General features: G+C 30.3%; 2 protein-coding genes and 2 pseudogenes across 5 annotated transcripts; 1 reads left to right on the forward strand and 3 right to left on the reverse strand.

The window, feature by feature from the left end:
* Positions 1-3,307: 3,307 nt before the first annotated feature.
* On the reverse strand, positions 3,308-11,773 carry LOC149888660 (uncharacterized). 3 transcript variants are annotated; one of them, XR_016452451.1, is made up of 4 exons: positions 11,243-11,773; positions 4,966-5,031; positions 4,268-4,325; positions 3,308-4,053 (listed from the first exon to the last, which is right to left on the reverse strand). XR_016452451.1 is itself a non-coding variant. In XM_090087232.1 (4 exons), the coding sequence occupies exons 1-4, from the start codon at positions 10,379-10,381 to the stop codon at positions 3,933-3,935; spliced, it is 252 nt and encodes an 83-aa protein (XP_089943358.1). In that variant the 5' UTR covers positions 10,382-11,530; the 3' UTR covers positions 3,308-3,932. The 3 variants fall into 3 exon arrangements, 2 of the variants coding, with proteins under 2 accessions (XP_089943358.1, XP_089943357.1); XM_090087232.1 differs by having other exon boundaries at positions 10,375-11,530; XM_090087231.1 differs by having other exon boundaries at positions 4,985-5,031; positions 10,375-11,483.
* On the reverse strand, positions 8,238-9,216 carry LOC149888661 (uncharacterized; annotated as a pseudogene).
* A 5,380-nt stretch (positions 11,774-17,153) lies between the features above and the next one.
* LOC145188903 (heme-binding protein 2-like) lies at positions 17,154-18,531 on the forward strand. The gene is made up of 3 exons (XM_080065409.2): positions 17,154-17,293; positions 17,494-17,798; positions 17,985-18,531. Exons 2-3 carry the CDS (start codon positions 17,501-17,503, stop codon positions 18,458-18,460), a joined length of 774 nt encoding a protein of 257 aa, XP_079921535.2. The 5' UTR covers positions 17,154-17,293; positions 17,494-17,500; the 3' UTR covers positions 18,461-18,531.
* An 859-nt stretch (positions 18,532-19,390) lies between these two features.
* Positions 19,391-21,982, reverse strand: LOC149888662 (uncharacterized; annotated as a pseudogene). The gene is made up of 7 exons (XR_016452967.1): positions 21,861-21,982; positions 21,601-21,670; positions 21,268-21,459; positions 20,869-21,056; positions 20,525-20,589; positions 20,218-20,324; positions 19,391-19,560 (listed from the first exon to the last, which is right to left on the reverse strand). The product of XR_016452967.1 is annotated as an uncharacterized LOC149888662 (transcript).
* Between the last annotated feature and the right edge of the window lie 43 nt (positions 21,983-22,025).

Below are 22,025 nucleotides of genomic sequence, written 5' to 3' on the forward strand. Positions count from 1 at the left end.
TGCTTGACTACTTTTGTAGTGTGTTTCGGATTGTTGTCTTGCTGAAAAGCAAGACAACGATCCGAAATGCTTGCTTTTTTTCGATGCTTCTGGAAGCTTCTGCATGCGTCTGGATGCTTCTGAATGTTTCTGGATATTTCTGGATGCGTCTAGATGCTTCTGAATGTTTCTGGATATTTCTGGATGCTACTGGATGCTTCCAGATGTTTCTTCTGGAAACTTTTTGAAGCTTCTGCATACTTCTGGAAACTTCTGGAAACTTCTGGATACTTTCTTTAATTATTAAAAAACTTCCGTGACGTTGACACGGACCAGACTTAAGAAAATGAAACAAACCAAAAAAGTTGAACTTGTTTTGTCCGCTGCAAAATGGCACTTGTCAACAAAATTCTGTCTGTGTGCTGTCACCTGTCAGCTGATTGCTCATGTCATGGCATGCTATGACTCCAGACTCTTGAACTGTTTGCTGTGGTAGTATAGTTCGTTTCGTTTTTAAGACATGTAAAATTAGGAACACTTTTTAGCATTGTTCGATGTTGGTTGCAAATGTTTTGTCCAATACTGTATATATATACATATATATATATATATATATAGCACTTTATACAGTGAGTTAAAATGCACTTGTTTTTTTGTAACTTATGGTAAGTTTAGGCTGGTACAATGAGAAAATCCAAAGCAGGGTCCACAATTTTTTTTTTTTTTCTTAGCCAATTATTAATTAAGAAAAGAACACAACTTTGAAAGAAAAAAACACAAAATCTTTTCTGAAATGAAATATTAAACACAAGTAATCAAAAAATTAATGAGAAAAAAAATGCAATTTTTTCAGCAAATGCAAAAGTTTATACGCACTTAGTAATTTTTTTTTAAGGAAATATATTAATATTGGACACCCGTTGTTTTTGATACATTGGTAAGTTGCCTATACTCTCAAGATAAGTTGGCACACCATATAAAAGAGACAGGTTTAGCAACATTAAGAATCTATTTCAAGCGCATCTTTTTTGAAAACTCTTGATAATTTTTATCCAACAATATTTTTTAACATTAACTTTTATTGCCCTTAGGTCGATCGAATAGACTTTTCTTCTATAAAAATAGCATCAACAGCATTCTTTGTAGCGTTTTTAGAATTTACAGGCCTGTCTACTTTTCTTTTATAATTTCTCATGCCTGTAGATCTATAGTGTTAAATAATTTAAGTGAATTTACGGTTAATGCGAAAAGTTGTAAGTTGGCACATGTTGCCAACTAGCCATGATACTAAATTGAAAGATGAATTAGTTAAGTGGGAAGGTTCCATGTGAATTTTGGAAATCTCTGTTGGAAAATCCCAAAGTTAAATGCAGTGTGTCAACTTACCCTAGTAGCTAACTAGTCCCAGTCTCCCCTAATCCATTTAGCTCCATAAATTTTCAATCGGACTTAAGTCAGATGATCGAGGTGACCAAGAAATGAGTCAAATAATACTTTCAACGAAATAATTGGTGATTGAATGTGATATATGACATCGAGCATTGTCTTGTTGAAACAACCAGTTTTGATCAGCCTGGAATAAATTGTGACTAGGGATAAGCGAATTTTCCAAAATGTCACAATATCCATACTGGTTCAATCTTCCTTCGTATAGTTTATGACAACCAAAGCCAGAGCCTGATACACATCCCCATATGTCGATAGAGCCACCACCTTTTTGAATACGGCTTTGTATGTGTTGCTTCAAATAATTTTCCGTATTTTTGCGACGAACAAATCTCTTGTTTTTTTCTGTTAATAATTTTGAAATAAGACTCATCGCTAAAGATAACCATTTTCCATTGTTCCACTAAAGAATTTAAACGCTCTTTGCGTCATTTTTTTTTATTTCTGGCGATCGGTTCGCGTCAGCATTGACTTTTTTACAGCATGAAAATAATTTAAAAAAGAATTCTTCTTTGCGTAATAACTTACTTTAAATATATATATACGATTTAGTATAAAAATATTACCCATCCATGTTCGATTGTAATAAAAAATATTAAGAAGGAAAAGTAAATACTGAGTAGAAAAAGAATTCAAAGTAAAGTTCAGAATACGATTTTATGTTTGTCTTGTGATTTTGATTTGAATGTGATTTTATGTTTGCCTCGTGATTGTGATTTGAAAACGATTTTATGCTTGCCTTGTGATTATTATTTGATTTAGAATACGTTTGATTCAGAATACGTTTGCCTTGTGTATCGGAAACCATACTCTAGAGAAAACTCGACCTAGTGTCAAATTTGTAAGCAATCATTCAACACAAAATGTGATTCTAATTTTGGTCTGAATTATGTTTGCATCAATTTCAAAATGGACATTTTGAAATTGATGCAAAAAAATATCTGGTTTACATATGTAAATGATAAAGAAGTATTGCTTTGATAAAAAAAAAAGATTTGTCTAGCTGTAAGATAAAGAAGTTTTTGGTTTTTTTCTAGCTTTCTTTTGTAATTATTACTGAATAATATTCAGTAATTTTAACTCTTTTTATTATTTGAATATATTATATTCAAATAATAAAAAGAGTATTTACAAGAAATATTAAAAAAGTCAGGAAAATCTTTGAAATGTCAATAGAAATAATTCATTTATTATTCAATAAGTTTTATTGATGATTTAACTAAATTACGTACGATTATTAGTATCTTCGGTTATTGCCCAGTTTACGAGTAGGTGCAAACGGGGGGGGGGGGGGGGGCGGATCATTTAAACGGTACTAAAACGAACAAATAAAAAACGATTCAGATATAGTTTAAATTCACTAAAGATATAATATTTAGAAGGAATTTGCATATTACAATTTTATTAAACGACAAAAAAAAGTATAAGTTTTTAACATTTTATAAATTTTATGAACTCAAAAAACAAAGTGATCCGCCAATTTACATTAAGTGATCCGCCAAATTTTTATGAAATGATCCGCCTAATATTTTGATTGTTTGAATCAAACTCCTTTAATTTTAATGATTTTTTTTACAAAAAAACAAGGTGATCCGCCAACTTATATCAAGCGATCCGCCAATTTATATCAAGTGATCCGCCTAATATTTTGATTGTTTGAATCAAACTCTATAAGTTTTAATGATAGTTCTACCAAAAAACAAAATGATCCGACAATTTATATTAAATGATTCGCCTAATATTTTGATTGTTTAAATGAAACTCTGTAAAGTTTAATGATTGTTCTACAAAAAAAAAAAAAGTGATCCGCCGATTTATATCAGGTGATCCGCCTACTGTTGTCATCGGCCAGAGTGAATGTTTATTGCTTAAAAACAAAATGTTACTTGAAATTCTTTTATTCAACTGCTTATTAAACTGCTTATTCATCAAAATACTCTTCTTATCACAAAATTCTTTCTCTTCTTAAAAATCCTCTTTAAATCTCTTAAAAATTCTTTTCTCTTAAAATCCTCTTTAAATCTCTTCTTCTAACAAAAACTCCAACTTCAAGATTCTTACTTTTTTTTTGAGCTTTTGCAGTTTTTGCTTGTTTTGCAGTTGCCATATCTTTTCATTTATTTATATGGCAGGTTGATGAGTCTTCATGTTTACGTCTTTTCTCAGATGTTTTTAACTTTTCTTTTTTCCGTTTTATTGTCTACTTACGTGATAGATCGGTGAATCATCGTGTATAAGTCTTTTCTGATCGTTGTTTTTAACTTTTCTAATTGTCGCTTTATCGTTTACGAGTCTCCACGTTTACGTCTTTTCTCAGTTGTTGTTTTTGACTTAATTCTTTTTGCTTTATCATTTATTGATCTGAAGAGTGGACGAGTCATCTTGTATGTGTCTTTTCTGATCGTTGATTTTAACTTTTCTTATTATCGCTTTATCATTTACGAGTCTTCGCGTTTACGTCTTTTCTCAGTTGTATTTAACTTTTCTTTTAACGCTTTATTACTTATTTATGTGAAGAGTTGGTGAAACTTTGTAAAGTTTAATGATTGTTCCACAAAAAAAAACGTGATCCGCCGATTTATATCAAGTGATCCGCCTGTTGTCATCGGCCAGAGTGAATGTTTATTGCTTAAAATCAAAATGTTGCTTGACAGTGTAAAAAAAACTCAATGTATTAAAACCAAATAGAAATAACATTATAGTTTACCTTTTATAAATATTACCGTAAACAAAATTATTCTTATCTTAATTGTTTTGAATGGAATTTCATGTCACAAACTGTTAGAATATGATCAATAAAGTAAATTTCAAATCTTGATAATTTGCTAAATTTAAACCATACTTCATCAGTAGGCAAACTAAACCAAAGTATTGATGCAAGGTAGAAGAACGCGGTAGAACTAAAGAAATAAAAAAATAATATTACAAAAGGTAGATAAGTAAAATTGATATATGACATGATAAAATATATAAACAGTAAAATATATTTCTATATATATATATATATATATATATATATATATATATATATATATATATATATATATATATATATATATATATATATATATATATATATATATATATATATATATATATATATATATATATATATATATATATATATATATATATATATATATATATATATATTTATATTTATATTTGTATCCATTTCTTTCTCTTTTCCAGTAACCTGTGGGGTTCCACAACCTTTTATGCTTGGTCCAGCATTATTTCTTTTTTCTTCTATATCGATAATTTTCTGGACAATTAAATAAAAATCTAAAGTGGCTATATTTGCTGATGATCTTGCCTTTAAGCATTGTCGCATCCTTTCACATTCATTATCATATATAACTCTAAACACTGTTCTTACTCTAAACACAGTTATAACTCTGAACACCATTATAACTCTAAAAACTATTCTAACTCATCTAGTCATGCTAGTAAAAGTTTCATCTAGTTATTTTAATATATTAAAATTTACATTAACAAATATAGAATAGTTGAAAGAATCTGAAAAAGTTTTCTACAAACATTTAATGCATTTGTAAACCTTGGGCAGATTTGCCATGTACACTGCAAACATTGATTCGGATAGACCTATAAAAGAAGAATGAAACCATTCATTACAATTTAAACACTGAATCATTGAGTCTGTCAATTTAAAAATGCTATGACACACACACTACAAAGAGTATTTTGAGGTACAAACTACATTTTTTCTAACAGTTCTATAGCTATCAACAGGGAACTGTGTTATTCTGTAATTTTCAAGAGAAGTCAGCAAATGTTAGCGCATCAAGTCCTCCCTGTATCTAAAGTTACAAGGATCTTTTCCTAAACACAGAATAACACAATTTGCTATTGCATAAAAGCTACACAAAAGATCTTTCTGACGGGCTACATTGCTTATGTTAAACTCTATTTCAACAAACTGTAAGCAGGCAAATTTAGAAATTGAGTAAATGCAGTCTTTACTAGGAATGAGTTGCAGACTACAATAAATGTTGATTTGACTATCTATACAATGGTGGTTAGAGGCAGTTACCGAATATCCTTTTGTTGAATCATTAAAATTTTGAACAAAAGCCCTGCTAGAAGCATTACATTGACCAGCAAAGCACAGAACCAGGTCTTCAAGACCTTTAATATCTGGAAATTGGCGCTTACATAATAAGATTGCTGCAAAAATAACTTTATCATTGAGAAGCCCCATTGGATTTAAAATAAGGCTTCGATCAGCATTGGTGAGATTCAAATTTTCAAATTGAAGCCATGTCACATCTGCAGTAGCTATTGATTTTGTATCATTACAAATTAAAATAGGTGGGTTATTCCATATGAAATCACCTAGTTTTTCAAAAGTGCCCCAGGGTACCACCTCCAATTTACTTCAAATTTTGACCACCCACAGCTTTTGTGGAAAAAACACGATCATGAAAATTTCAGCTTGATTCACCTAACCGTTCTAAAGTTATAATTGAATCAATATAGACCGAAACCAGCGAAATTTAAGTATCTGGAGCTTACCGTAGATTTTTTTGATTTTTGACAGATTATAACTTTTTAAATAAAACAGATGATCACTTGAAAGTTTCTATGGTAATAGTTTACCACCCAAATTATCTATTTTTGCAGGTGTTTTGGACTGGTTTTAAACAATTTTTGAGTTCTTGTACCTCAAAGTTGCTACTTAACTCAATATTAGACAAAGTTTTGGAAACTTTAATGCGCTACAGTTCAATACCAACAGACAAGCTGTGCCAATTTTTTGTCACTTTTGTGTACTTAGAGTAACCACTTGCAGAAAAATTTAAAATTATGTGTTGAAATTTGTTTCAGCACTTGCAGCAGCCTGTTAAAATATCACTTTTTTCATAAATTACATTCACTTCGTAGGCATAGAAAGTAGCGTAGACAGTTAAAATAAATTATGAAACTTTTTAATGGCAAGGTTCCGTATATAGACAATCACCAAAAAAAAATTAGAGACCTATACTCTATCTTATGACATAATTTTAGCATTTTGAGTGCAATGCTTTTTTAGTTTAAAAGGATACCCAATAGCACAAGTTATATTATGTTTCAAAAAAAAAAAATCAAAATCAAAAATGCTGAAAGTAGAAGTGTATATACACATGAAACACAAGTACACTAATTTCTTTATCTCTGATTTACAATACTTATGATACTGTCATAATCATTATTAGCAAGTTTGTAGTTACGAGCACTTCTACCCTTAATGGCTGGAGCACTTATTTGACATATTACTTTGTCAAATGGAACCCAACACTGACTTGATCGTGCATCATTAGTCCATTTTAAATTCAATTTGTTTCTATGCATATATTTTACATTAATATCTTGGTTTTCATTACAAATCTCAAGCACAAGCCCTATGTATCATTCATCATCGTAAAAACATGCAATGTATTTACCAGGTTGAAAGTTTGAAGGATTTTTTTTGCCAAGTTAATATTCAGCAAATGGGTATCAAAGACAGTATCGATAGAGATTCTACGTAAAAATAATTTGTCTCCACCTGGTACAAAACTGTGATAGCTTCTTGTGCCTGGGATTGTGCTCATCTCTTCATATTGTTTCTTTAGGTTAAAATAAGTTTCATGGTTATTGATATCATCACTTGAAATGTAAAATATGTTTACACCTTTAATATTTTTTTCAGCCCATATAAACAGTTCATTTGGTGTAAGAATCTGGTTTGCATTTGCTGCTTGTAGAATTGCTTTTGCTGCTTCTCTTTTTATAGTTCCTCCTATTCCATCACATGGACTTTTGCCATGGGATGTAGCAAAGAAGTGATGCTCAGCATTTATATTATGATCTTCAAGATGGTACATTAAGTTTAACAGACATTTGTAATTTTTGTACTGTGACACAGCACCATCACTGAAGTATTTTACTTTATTGATTGTGGGTAGTTTGATTTTGATCATTGGTAGTAACTTTGTGAGAAAACAATGAACTGCTGTTTGGTCATGGCGAAGATGGTCAGATATTGTACAATAGCATTCGCATTTGATTTGATTTTTTTCATCTTTAAAATAAACAGCAAGTGGATGTAAGGTAGCTTAATCGGCTTGCCAGTAAAACCCTTGTACAGCATCTTGCACAAGAAAACTATAGTTCTCTGCAAAATCCATAAGAATAAGACAAGTGTGTTGATCTAATGTTTTTTTTGCCTCTGATAAGTAGGCGGATTGTGCTTCTTTGATAAAGTGGTGATGAGAAAGGTCATACAAAGTTTCACTTAGAGTTTCAATAAAATCAATAATGCTTGTTTGGACTGTGACAAATGCAGTTCGATCAGTTGACACCCATTGTTTGTATGTGATCTGATCGTCAAAATCAAAACCATTATTTTCAAACACATTTTCCAAGTAAGTCTTCAAATTTACTTTACCGGGGCAGTTAGAACATAGATGAAACATGCAGCTTTGACTATCTATATTACAAACACATACTTTCATCAAACCTTTGTAATATGTTAAAATGGCCCTTAGGTAAAGCAGCGCACATCAATTTAACATTTTGATGATAAGAACATACGCAAACTGAGTAACTTCCTCTACTATCAACTGTGATGCACCACTTCGGCCTTAGTTCGCAGAACTTGCTGAATCCAACTTTGTGTGTAGGGTATAGCTTTTTAAACTCAAGATAAAGTTCTTTTAATCGAACTGATATTAAGCGTTTTTGTTTATGAACTTTTGCATTATTTATACGCACTGAAACAAAGTCTTTTTTTCCTGGACATTGTCTTGTAAACTCTTCAGATTCATAAATTTCAATAACTTTTTGTTTAACAATATCTTCCAATGGCTGTCCTATTTTAGCCTCAGGTTTAGCAAGTATTCCTTTTTCATTTTTCAACTTTCGAGCTTTCTTAGCGAGATGTTCTGAAACTTAAAATGTTTTGCAAGTTTTTTCAATTGACCAACTATCAGGAGTTAATGTTAGTAGTTGAACTTTTTCTTCCTTCAAACTTATTTTCATTTTGTTTTTATTGCATCTAACAGTTTGTCTAAATCATTACATTTTATACATTTTAGCTCTTTTTCCGATTCTATATCTTTTGGGTCTATATCAAATGCTGACACTACTAGGTTTGTCATACTTGTTGCAATTTTTTTAACCTTTTGTCTTTCATATCCTAATTTGTCGCGCCTACTTACATTTTTGAGTGGAGATATTTCCAATAAAGACACACTCTTATTAAGAACTGTCTTATCAAGGTCTGAACAACTAAAATCTTCTTCAGCAGCTTTATCTTGACTAACTTCTGTAAATTTTTCAAGTTTGAATTCATTCAAACAGTTAGTACAAACTTTTTGACCAGGTTTGATCCTAAGCTGATTTTCTATTGATATGTTGACGTTACACAATCCCTTGATAACTTTTTTCTTGCGGACTTTAAATGGATCACAACAGTATTTTTGAAGTGCTTCATATCTAGAAATATAGGCTTTTTCATGTTGAAAACATATCTCCTCTTTTGGTTCAAAAGTGTATCCTATCCTTTGAATTAAAACTTCAATATCAGTATCTTTTAGTACTATTCTTCCTAGTATTCTACAATATGACATTTTATCACAATCTTCATTTAAAACTCTTCCCACACAACATTTCTCTGACATTTTTAACTAATCTAAAAGTATTAAAATTGAGGGTTAATAATAACCTTGTTATATTTTTCCAGTAATAAAATCAGTAAAAATGAACTCTCAAGTACAAATGTGATTAAAACTGTCTAAAATGCAACCAATAAACTATTTATACATATAACTATTTCTGCATACACAAAACTTTTTAGTTTTTGGTTCTTGCAGTAATAAAAACTAAAATAATAAAATCCAAAAAATACTGTGCAGATTTAGATTTTACTACAAACTCTTGAAGTAAATTACATCATTATAATTATATTACATGTATAAAATTAAACAAATATATAGTAAAAAATCATATCAAATAATTTAAGACACTGATAACGTTATTTTATGGAAAACTGATTTTTTTGGTGATTGTCTATATACGGAACCTTGCCATTAAAAAGTTTCATAATTTATTTTAACTGTCTACGCTACTTTCTATGCCTACGAAGTGAATGTAATTTATGAAAAAAGTGATATTTTAACAGGCTGCTGCAAGTGCTGAAACAAATTTCAACACATAATTTTAAATTTTTCTGCAAGTGGTTACTCTAAGTACACAAAAGTGACAAAAAATTGGCACAGCTTGTCTGTTGGTATTGAACTGTAGCGCATTAAAGTTTCCAAAACTTTGTCTAATATTGAGTTAAGTAGCAACTTTGAGGTACAAGAACTCAAAAATTGTTTAAAACCAGTCCAAAACACCTGCAAAAATAGATAATTTGGGTGGTAAACTATTACCATAGAAACTTTCAAGTGATCATCTGTTTTATTTAAAAAGTTATAATCTGTCAAAAATCAAAAAAATCTACGGTAAGCTCCAGATACTTAAATTTCGCTGGTTTCGGTCTATATTGATTCAATTATAACTTTAGAACGGTTAGGTGAATCAAGCTGAAATTTTGAGGTTTGTATTTTTTTCATAAATACTGTGGGTGGTCAAAAATTGAAGCAAATTTGAGGTGGTACCCTGGGGACCATTAGGTGATTTGATATGGAATGACCCAGGTGTTTCTAGTGTAGTTTCTAGTGTAGTTGGTTTCATATCTGAATTCACAACTGATGATAAAAATGGAAAATTCGATAGAGAATCTTCAGGCGTTGAGACACAGCTGTCATCAAATTTCACTCTCTTTTGCACCCTTTTTAATACACATACAATAATAGAATACTAGTAGAAATGTAGATAACATTGTTTACACTATAATAAAAGATAAAAAAAAAGATGGATAACACCTAAAAATTTAAAATGAAAACAAATAAAGTTATTTACATTTCATTTTGAGATAACGGAATCTCTGTATTTAAACTTGCTGTAGCAGAAAAGTTACCAACATGCGAAGTTTGAGACACTGAGTCAACAATTTGATTCGTACTCAAATCATTAAAATTTCTCATGTCAAGATTACAGTTGCATCTGGTCCAGGGATAAAACTTAAATCGCCTTTTCTTGGCATCTTACAGCCTGATTAATTTTGATGTTATAATTTATGATTGTTTTTAAGCAAGTACAATGAAAGCACATTGGTGCTCACATTTTAAAATCATAACACAGATACTTTTAAACAGCATGAATAACAGCATAAAAAGGTCATTTAAAAATCTGCAGATTATTTTCTATAGTATGTCTTACACTGATATAATATAAAATAGACACAAGCATATAAGTTTGCTAAGAAGCCATTTTACAATAATAAATAAATCTTCAAATAAATTATAATAGGAAAGACAATTTTTAGCTTCAAAAAAATGTTGCATATCAAACGACATCTTGAAAACATTAAATATAATATTAAATGACATTTAGAAGTCCTTTCATATTTATTAATAAGATATCTTGCTTTACTGTAGCATAGCCTTCAGTAAAGAATAAACTATGCCTAAGTAAAGTTAGATTTACTTTAAACATATTAAAAGAAACAAAGCTATATACAGTCTTGTAGACTACATGTAGGCTACAGTCTACATTGTAGTTTACAGGTGTAACTTCTTTAAATGTGTTTAAAGTCTAACTTTACTTTAGGCATTTTACTAGTATAATCCAAAAACTATGCTATTTACTACATTACAATATTTTATTATACAAATTTATTTAAAAAATACAAATACTATACAAGTACACTGAAATATTGCTGCCTAACCTTTTCCATGATTCACTTGTATGACATAAACTTCGCCTGCCTTAGGATTGTTGGGCGCTACTCCACTTTCTCCACACACACACACACACACACACACACACACACACACACACACACACACACACACACACACACACACACACACACACACACACACACACACACACACACACACACACACACACACACACACACACACACACACACACACACACACACACACACACACACACACACACACACACACACACACACACACACACACACACACACACACACACACACACACACACACACACACACACACACACACACACACACACACACACACACACACACACACACACACACACACACACACACACACACACACACACACACACACACACACACACACACACACCCTAATTTTATGATTGATTCTGATAGAGAATTTTATGCTGATTAAGAATTGTATAAAAATATGGGTCTTATATTCGCCATCTTGAAAAGTGATTTTTTTTGTTTAAAAGTTATCCTTTCAAAGTATCCACAGCCTGGTTTTTTTTTTTTTTTTATATTAAAGATTTCGAATAATAGGACAAAGAACCGGTGCGTTAAGTTCATAATCAGGTGTATTGACCGCATTTTTTTTCTACTTGCAGGTAATGGAATTCAATGGCATTTACTTTTATCGCGTCAATTTGCTTTAACTGGATTCTTAGTTTGTTAGCTTGAGTTTCTTTTAAAACTATTGTCAAGTAAGTTGAAAAATTCTTTCATAGATTATATTCTACAATTAACTTTAAAACAAGTTAAAAATTTCTTAATTAAAAAATTAATTCTTTAAAACTAGTTAAAAGTTAAAAAGTGTCCGCATTCCATTAGATTCCTCGTCCCTTTTTTAATATATAAGGAAAGTTTTATAAAAATTGGATGCGTTTTGGTACTAAGGAATCCTAACCTCCAAAAGCTTTGTTTTAAAAAAACGTTCCCGCTTCAAGCTTTTTTCTTAAAAGTGGTCTTAAGATATAGATAAAATTTAAATGAAGCCATATAATCCATAGTACTTTCTATATTTGGCTGGAAAGAGGTTGAGTAACACTAATTGATTCAAAAAACCTGAAGGTGTTTGCTTAAGCATACAAAAAGATATAAGAGAGTAAAGTTCATGAAAATTTCGTGTGTTTTGTCAAACGTCAAATGTTTTTCGTTGAGCCGTGGAATCGCTATATTAAACCAGAAACAATTCCTTATAGTAAAAACCAGGCGGGCATTGTTTTGCGGTTAAAAACAATATCAACCATAAAGTTAGTGAATTCAAGATGGGGAATATTAGCGATTTGTGGTATATTTTTGTACATTCAACTTCAGATTAGAGCACTTTCCGTTGATTTTGAGACCCATATTTTTATACGATTCTTAATCAGCATAAAATTCTCTATCAGAATCAATCATAAAATTAGGGGGGTGGGGGTGGGGGGTGGGGTGGAGAAAGTGGAGTAGCGCCGGATTGTTGATTGTAGTTGTTCTATCTTCATTATTGCTCTTGGCGATAGGATTTGCAATAATCTCTATTTTAAGGTGCTTTATGCAACCTGTCAAAACTGGCACAGTCATTTATTAAAAAGTCATCATAAAAAAGTTTAGCAATATGTTTGTTCAGGTTGAATTCGTTTGCAGAAATTTAACTATTAAAAGTGCAGTGTTACTTGAATGATCCGCCCCGCTGAACCGCCCCGCCCCGCTCCGCCGATTGTACCAACTCCCAGTTTACATACAGTTGTTCAGCTTAATCAATAAAGGTAGGTTGAGCAGTCAATTTGTTTCAATGCAATATCTTGTAAAGAAAATCTAGAAAAAAAATTTATTTCTTAATAACTAATTTAGAGCAGGTTAAGTTGCGGCCTAATTGCAAAAACTTATGTAAATTTACACACCTTTAAAGAGGTCCAATCTGGTAGGTATAGCAAAAATTGCGCCGCAAGCTCCGCGCTACCTAAGTGTTGGTATCAATAATATATACTTTTATTAACAAGAATTTTTTTCCTGAATAAGGAAAAATATTCAATCTTATTACAAGTTTTTGTTAATACCTTTATTTATTTTATTCCAGATGTGAGGTCCACGATTTAACTTTATTCGACCGTTGTTTTACATAAAAGGTTGATAAAAAAGACATTTGCGCCGATAATATATTGACAATTAGAGTTTTAGTTGATAAGGACTGAATTTTGTTTTTGTATTTGTGACAAATAATATTTTTTAATAATTATTAATTCAGCTCATACAGTGTATTATTGTATTCATGCTTTTAAAAAGAGGTTTTGTGTGCATTTTTTTGTTTTTAAGTTTTTTTTTATCAGGTGTGAAGCATGTGAGAATATAAGTTGATGAAAGAGCGGAAATTTTGTTTTGCATGTGATAATAGGATGCGTAAACATTTATCTTGAATCATATTTTATTGTTACTCTGAGTTCTACTCGTTAATTTTTTTGTCGGAGATTGATAATTAATCGTTGCTAGAAAACAATTCAGTTTTTTACGCCATCCATAAATAATTGACGTAAGTTAGAAAAAGTATAGACCCAAGTGTTTATTCTTGAGGACATTCTGCAAAAAGTTGAAAAAGGATTTGTGAGGTTTGCATATCCTTAACTGCAAGTTTAATTCCTGGCATTTTTCTATTAGACTATAAACAGCTGTTTATGTTTAATAAACAGCTGTTTTAACAAACAGCTTATGTTTTATAAGCAGCTGTTTATGTTTAGTAATTTGTAAAAGTACGGCGTTATGTCAATTGGATAAAGTCTAAAGGATTTGAGTTGATACTATTACAATCTACAAAAGCCATTTAGAAGGTATTCGTTTCCAAAATCCTGAATTTATATTCTCTATTTGTCTGATTGCTTTTAAACCTCTATTTCTCCTTTTTGAAAGGTTCTGAAAAGAGAAAAAAAATTCTCTTTTTTTGCCTTGAGGCTCCTTTATATCGTCTTTATCAACAGTTGTGCTTGAAATTACACCTGCTGCATCTCTTCTACTTAATTAAGATTTTTTTTTTCATTCTTACACAACTATATGGAGAGAAATATTTTATTTGCTTATTTTCTTTGTATGCAAAGTGTCAAACAACTTCATCTTTTTTTTTATGTGCAAAAAGGTTTTAACAGTATGCATAGTTTTATCTAGTTCTAATAGGCTTATAGACTTATAGACTCTTCGAAGGCATTGCTTATCTTCTCAATCACGTGGGAGTCATTAACTTTTTACGTATCTGTTGTGATTTATTTTTCGACATATCTACAACTAAAAAATTGAGTTTAGTTTGTTTCTATTTTCTACAAATGTAATTCGCTCTAAAATAAATTTTTCTTCATTGGTGACCGCTCTAAATTCTATTGCTTTAAAACTGAACTGCTCGAGAAGAAGCGGAACCAATAAAATTAACAATACGAAGGAGAGGTGTCTTAACATAATTGCCGCCTTTAAACTATTTAAGATTTTAACCAGTATTTCGGTCTTTTAAAACCACTTTTACTTGCAATAGAGTTTCTCATGGGACACTCTTTAATGATTTATGTACCTAACTGTTATTTATATTTAAGTTTATGCGGTTTTAAGATTTTTAGTACGGTTCGGTTATGGGGTCACTCATATATTACGTTTGCACCGAGGAGGAGAGGAGGACTTTGTGTTTTTTTGATGATTTGTAATAAGGGGGGAAGGGGAAGAGGAGGGGAAGGGGGAGGGGAGGGGGAGGAGGATATCAAATTTTGTGGCGCAACCATTTTTAAATTTATAATTATTGCTTGTAATCATAGGAGAAAAATGCCTAAATTGTCTAAATAAGGACCACCCGAGTTTTATAGTCATTAGCTTGTTTTCGATATTTTTATTTGAGATAAGGACGCTGTGTAATTTTCAATGTTTGTTTGAATTATAATCATTTTGAATGCTAGAGTGGTTGGGGTGGTTGGGCTATGCTTTAACTCGTTGGAGATGATGTTTAATATAAGTAGTATACAGTATCGGAGAAAACATGGTGGACAAACTCAAATTTAGAACAAAAGTTGATCAAAAATTTAAAAAAAACTAGTAAAACAATTGAACATATTATTTTTTATGTAGTTTATTATGTTGTTAACAAAACTTAAAACTTTTGAATCATACTAAAAATCACTAAAAAAGTTTTAAAACACATTTTCCCTAACAAACTACATTTTTCTTTGGACAAAACAAGGTGGACATTCAAAAAATCGACTTAAAATTCAAAAAAATTCAAAAAGTTAACTTATTATTTTTCAAAAAACTTCAAAAGTTAGCTTAATATTTGGTATGACCTCCTTTTCTTTTAATTTCTTCTTTCATTCTTCGGGGCATAGACGCAATTAATGAGTCAACAATTCTAATATCAATCTTTCGCCAGGCCTTCTCGATTTGTTCAAATAATTCCTCACTAATCTTCACATTTGCACGCTCAATCTTATTGTCAATTATTTCCCACAAATTTTCTATGGGATTCAAGTCAAGGTTTTGTGCAGGCCACTCCATTATGGTGATATTCTTGAACCATTGTTTTACAATTTTTGACGTATGTTTGGGATCATTGTCCTGTTGAAAACATGCTGAATGTTTTCCACATGCTGAATGGGAGATGCATTTTAGGGGCATCTCCCATTCAGCATGTGGAAACATAACATCTTCCATTATATCTTTGTAAACAAAGCGGTCCACAATTCCATTAATTTTGTGAATAGGACCAGTTCCTAGTGCTGAGAAACATCCCTAAACCATAGCAGACGTTCCATGCTTAACACTCTTCTTGGTATATTTAGTATTGAATCTGGTGTTCTTTGGTCTCCAGACTCGCTTTTTGCCGTCGCTTCCAAAAAGGTTATATTTTGATTCATCACTAAAAAGTATGTTTTTCCACTGGTCTATAGTCCAATTTTGGTGTGCTTTGGCAAACGCAACTCTTAGCTTTCTATTTTTAAAGGAAGTTAGCGGTTTCTTGGCAGGCATTCGAAAAAATAATTTGTTTTATAGCAGTCACGAGATCCAAATGATTTGACAGTTTTGCTTACAGTCGATTTAGCTATATTATATTTTCTACAAATTTCAGCTTGACGTTTTCCGCTTTTAAGATCTTGAATAATATTTTCACGTAAAACACTTCCTAATTTGTCGTAAGCCATTTTAAGTTGCAATTTACCCCATATATCACGAGTTAAATCTATTTTTAGTTTAATTGAAAAAATACTTGGCCAGACGTTCCAAAATCTATTTTATCATTTTAGAGTGATGTTATCATAAAAGTGAAAACAAAAGAATGCGGTAAATTGAATAAAGATAATGAAATCTTATAAAAAAAGCTTCGTTTTGATTTATCCACCTTGTTTTGTCAAAGGAAAAATGTAGTTTTTTGAAAAAAATGTGTTAGGAATTTTTTTTGTGATTCTTAGTATGATTCAAACGTTTTAAATCTTGTTAAGAACATAATAAAGAATTTAAAAATTAATATGTACAATTGTTTTACTAGTTCTTTTTAGTTTTTGATCAACTTTTGTTCTAAATTTGAGTTTGTCCACCATGTTTTGTCCGATACTGTAAGAGCGCTCTGGAACGCTTTAACTTCAGATGTGCACAAGCTCTGGCTTTATAATTTTTATTTTAAATCTTTATCAATGAGCCTCGTTTTCATCATCTTTTTTTTTTACACATAAGTTTGATTCTCTTTTTAAAAAATTGAAGTGTGAAAGATTGAAGTGTGAAATAATATTTTTGTTGAAATATAAGAATAAACAACTTCTGTTATAAGCAGTGCTGGAATCGAAGTTGATTAATGCGTGTCCTGATACTAAATGTTTATAAATGACATAAATAAACACTTAAACTGATGATAGAAATTTCAAACGTGAGAACAATTTTTACAAAAAAAAACATTTCCCTCTGAGAATTAAGTTGCGAAATTTGAATTGTTTGTTCTGGTGTTAAGTTTCGCAACGTATGAAACATAAATAAGCTAGAAAGATATTATAACTTAGTTTGAGATTGCAAAGATAATTGAAGGTAATATTAGTTTTAAAAAAGTTTCTAAAAAATTTATGGCGAAAATTAATTGTAATTTTAAAGCAATTTCATAAATTTATATCACAAAATATAAATTATGTTATACAATTTTGATTGTGTTAAGTAGAACAATTCCTTTGTTCCTTAATGTTTTAAAAAAGATTTAAAAAGATTTTACTTCAACCTTACTGTTTAATTAGATTAAAGATGCGCTTAGAAACTTGTGTGATAGTTCTTTTGGGCGTCGCATTGTGTTCACCACACGAGATAAACGTTTGGAACAACATTCAGTCTAAAGTAAATGGTATTCGTGGCAAAATAACTTCCGCAGTAAAAAACGCACTCGGTGTTAAAAAAGGAAATGGAGAATATCCCGAATTCTGTAACAACTTGAAGTGCCCCAAGTTCACTACAATTTCAAAAGGTGATGGTTACGAAGAAAGATGTTACGATGAGTCAACTTGGGTAATGACATCAATGCAAGTACCACATAAACAGGCAACACGTATGCACTTACTATTTTATTGTAGCCAATCTTTAAGATATTTTTAAACAAAATTTACATTGATAGGATATCTTTTTTCTTTGTTAAGCATATGAATATGTAACAAACATCAACTACATCATAATTAACAAGATATTTTTGATATTTTCTCTCAATTTTCTCTGACCTGTGTTTTTTTATTTGCAGCATTTAAACCTATGTTTGGTAAACTTGCAAAGTATATCAACGGTGAAAATGATCAGAAGGTAAAAATAGCAATGACAGCACCAGTTCTTGTAACAGTGGAGATGTCACAAGACAAAAACAATTCTCTGGATGTCCAAATGCATTTTTTTGTCTCACCCACAAATTTAACCGTCCCTAAACCCACGGGTGACAAGGTGAGGCTCATTAGTTATCCTAAGATTTGTGTCTACGTTCGAGTTTTTAGGGGTTTTCAGATGGGTATTGACAAGAAGTTGGTTTATCAACGCAACCTGCTAACGAAAGCACTTGACAAAGCCGGTTTGCAATATGAAAAAGGAGCTTTGTTTTATGCCGGTTACGACTCACCTTGGAAACTATATAACAGACATAACGAAGTTATGGTGCAGGTTGTCTCGCCGACTGTTCAACCAAATGAGGCTAATCCCCAAATTTTACAATCAAATGTAGTTGTATGAGCTCCAAAATATTTTGAAGTTTTTATTTGTTAGAACTGTAAAACGAGCAAATAGAATTTTGATTGTTTTAAGAGTTTTTTTTGTAAAAATTGATTCCGATACTCTTTCTCCGTTTATTTTTATCTAAATTTTCGAAAGCAAAATTGGTGAAATGCATTAGTAAAATAACGTAGCAGATATAAATCTTATAAAGGTTTGAACTCTTTAAGTGGAATTTACTTGATTTGTTGTTTACTTGCCCTTACAACTAACATAATATACAAGTACTTGTATATGACCAGACAGTTTTACGGGCATATACAAATATCACTTGTATAAAAAAGCTAATAAACTTGTAAAAGCCCGTTCCTTTTACTTAATACCTTCCCAGCAAGCATATCAACGTTGAAAAAACGTTGAAAAAATGTTGAAATTTTTGGTTGAAAAGCCGTTAATTTTTGGTTAAAATGGAAACGCAAATCTACATTGAAAACAAACGTTAGATAAACGTTGAAAACAAACCACAGATCAACGTTATATTAACGTTGATTTAGCGTTGGTTCAACGAACATTTCTTATATGTACAATAATGTTATTGTGAGTAGAATATCCTACTCACAATAAGAATATTGCATAGATAAGAAATAATGTGCGGGTGATAAGAATCACTGTATGTGCTATTTTTTCAAAGTTTATCCAAGTCTTTACTAATTCAAGCTAAATTGTGACCATAAACAAATTCAATCAAGTTTTAATACAATATAAAGACTGCAATAGTTGATCTTATATATCTTATTATAGTTTCACAAATGATATGCCCATTCGTCATTTTGCAAATGCAGATAACTAAATTGTAAATGAAGGCAAATAAAACCACAAAGAAAATTTAAACATTTTTAAAACAAAAAATTATACAAAATAAAAATTATTTGGAAAACGATCTTGACAAAATCATTCTTGATCATAAATATCAACATCTTCTGTTTCACCTTCTATCATACTCTCCTTTTGATTTGATGCTCGTTTTCTACCATCCAAACGATATGGTGCAAACTTCAAACAGTCTGCAATATACCGTCGTACGTCGTGTTTTTTTATCTTAAAACAACGGGTAACTGCATCTGAATGAAAACAACTTTTTAGCTTTTAACAACTATAAACGGTGTTCTAAAGTGGACAAAAAAATTCAACAAAAAAAACTTTTTTCTGACTTGATCACCTAAGTTTTCCAAAACAGTTGTGTGAAACATGACATAAGAATACAGATAAACATGAATGAATCCGTCAGGCAAAGATCTCAAAACGTTATAGTAAGATATTCGTGCATTTTACAAGCATTATTATTAACCTTTACATTGTTTACAAGCGAGTGTAAACATTTAACAATCAATAGTGTGGAAAAAACAACTCAAAAAAACAACTTATTATTGATCCAATTTACTTCATTATTGTCCAAGATAGCTACTCTTTCGGATAAAGCATACATCACATATATAAAGCATACATCACATACATAAAGCATACATCACACACATAAAGCATACATCATATATATATATATATATATATATATATATATATATATATATATATATATATATATATATATATATATATATATATATATATATATATATATATACATACATAAGTACATACATACATACATACATACATACATACATACATACATACATACATACATACATACATACATACATACATACATACATACATACATACATACATATAATATATATATATACACACACAAATACCAATAACTCTTCTGTAAATATTTAAATTTTGAAATCCTATCTTTTTTATTTGTTTTGCGTTAAATCCAGTCAAATTAAACTTTGCTTGCAGTTTATTTGCCATTAACCTGTAAAGACAAAATAAATTTAACATAAAAAATACAGTAAAAACTATGTTAACTAAATCATGATAAAATTATGCAATAAAAAAATGAATATCTCAATAAAGATTTGAAAAGCACACATGAATACAACTGAGTAGTTAGTAGACAAACATGTCTAGACATGTTTATTTATATTTGATTTGAACAGGTATATTGAAATATACCTGTTTAATATATTTGACACACATTTTTTAGTGCTGCTCCCACCAAGTCTAGAAAGTTCTTTCACCTGTAATTGAAAAGTAATTTTACAGGTTATAATATATATTGAAACCTATATATGGGTGTGTGTATGTATATATGGGTGTGTGTATGTATATAAATTCTTCTAATAACTTGAAAACACGCAAATCATTCAAATTTTATAAAAATGGCAGACCTCTAGTAAAAAAAAATTCAAAACATGAAAATGTTTTGAATTTTTCTTATATAAAATTTAGAATAGCTCATGCCGTCTTATTTTTCATACCCAGTTCATATAATTTGTTTAAAACAATTAAAACCTTACAAATGATTTAAAACTCTTTAGGGTTTGTTAACCCTGCATCAAAGTTAATTAAATCTGCAAGCTCAGTAAATGGTTGGGGAAGATGATAAACATCATTTTATTTTCTTTAAAAGTATTAACTAATCTAAACAGATCATCAAGCTTTGTATTGATCTGTTCCAACTTTTGAATTACCATCAATTGAAATGCTAAATATGAAAAGAATAAATTGATTTTTGTGTCAAAAATCTTTATCAAACAAAAATTCCAGCCTGCATATCAAAGCATCAGACTCTTTCAAGTTATCAGCAATCTAGAATGATGCAACAGTGTCATTCTAGATTGCTGATAACAAATAACAATACAATAAAACAATAACAAAAAAACTGGCAAAAAAAGTAAGTTCAGAAACTATATTACCTTTATCATCATTGTTGTTTAAAAAGACTTCACCACGTACACTTGCAGAGTCTTTCCTTAGTGGCAAAATCAATGGGATCACTGAAGATATCATACAATCATTTTCTGGCTCAACCACAGAATCACTTCTTTGGCTATTTTTCGGCATGCTAACATATGAACTACCTGACAATAATTTAAGTGGTAAACAACCTAATATAATTTTAGCAAAAATAGATGCTATTACAAAAAATAAACTCACAAGGACAAACCTTATAATTTTTATAAATATTTTTTTTAACATTTCATTTTCTTTATACTAATGTTGATTTTAAATATAGAGTATATATTTACCTTTCTTTTTCTTTTTAAGAAACATCTCTCTCTTTACTTTCATCTTTGTCGTTCAAGAACTGTTTAACATCTAAACAATAAAAAGTCAACCAAATTATGACCTAACAATTAATTTTACCAAAAGGACAATTGACTTGTTTACAATATATCTTTAAATATTTAATAAACCTTAACAAAAAAATGAATATATTTTTTAAAAATTCATAAAAAGCTCCACTAAAAAAAAAAAGGTGCAAGCACAAAATTTAGCAAGTGCTTACCTTAAGTAGATTTCTTTGTTCGCTCTATTATCGTAGTAGGAGGAACAGGAAGTGGTAATGTGATTTGTTTCTTATCAGGAGAACTTCATTTGCGCTCTTACAAAATTTTACAAAACAAACATTACAGTTTCTTTACAAGTCTTCAAAAACAAAGGAGAATTTATA

The sequence above is a fragment of the Hydra viridissima genome, unplaced genomic scaffold (assembly GCF_058129835.1).
Source record: "Hydra viridissima isolate aposymbiotic clone 2 unplaced genomic scaffold, HvirCarnegie_v1 scaffold_5, whole genome shotgun sequence".
Classification (NCBI taxonomy): Eukaryota; Metazoa; Cnidaria; class Hydrozoa; order Anthoathecata; family Hydridae; genus Hydra; species Hydra viridissima.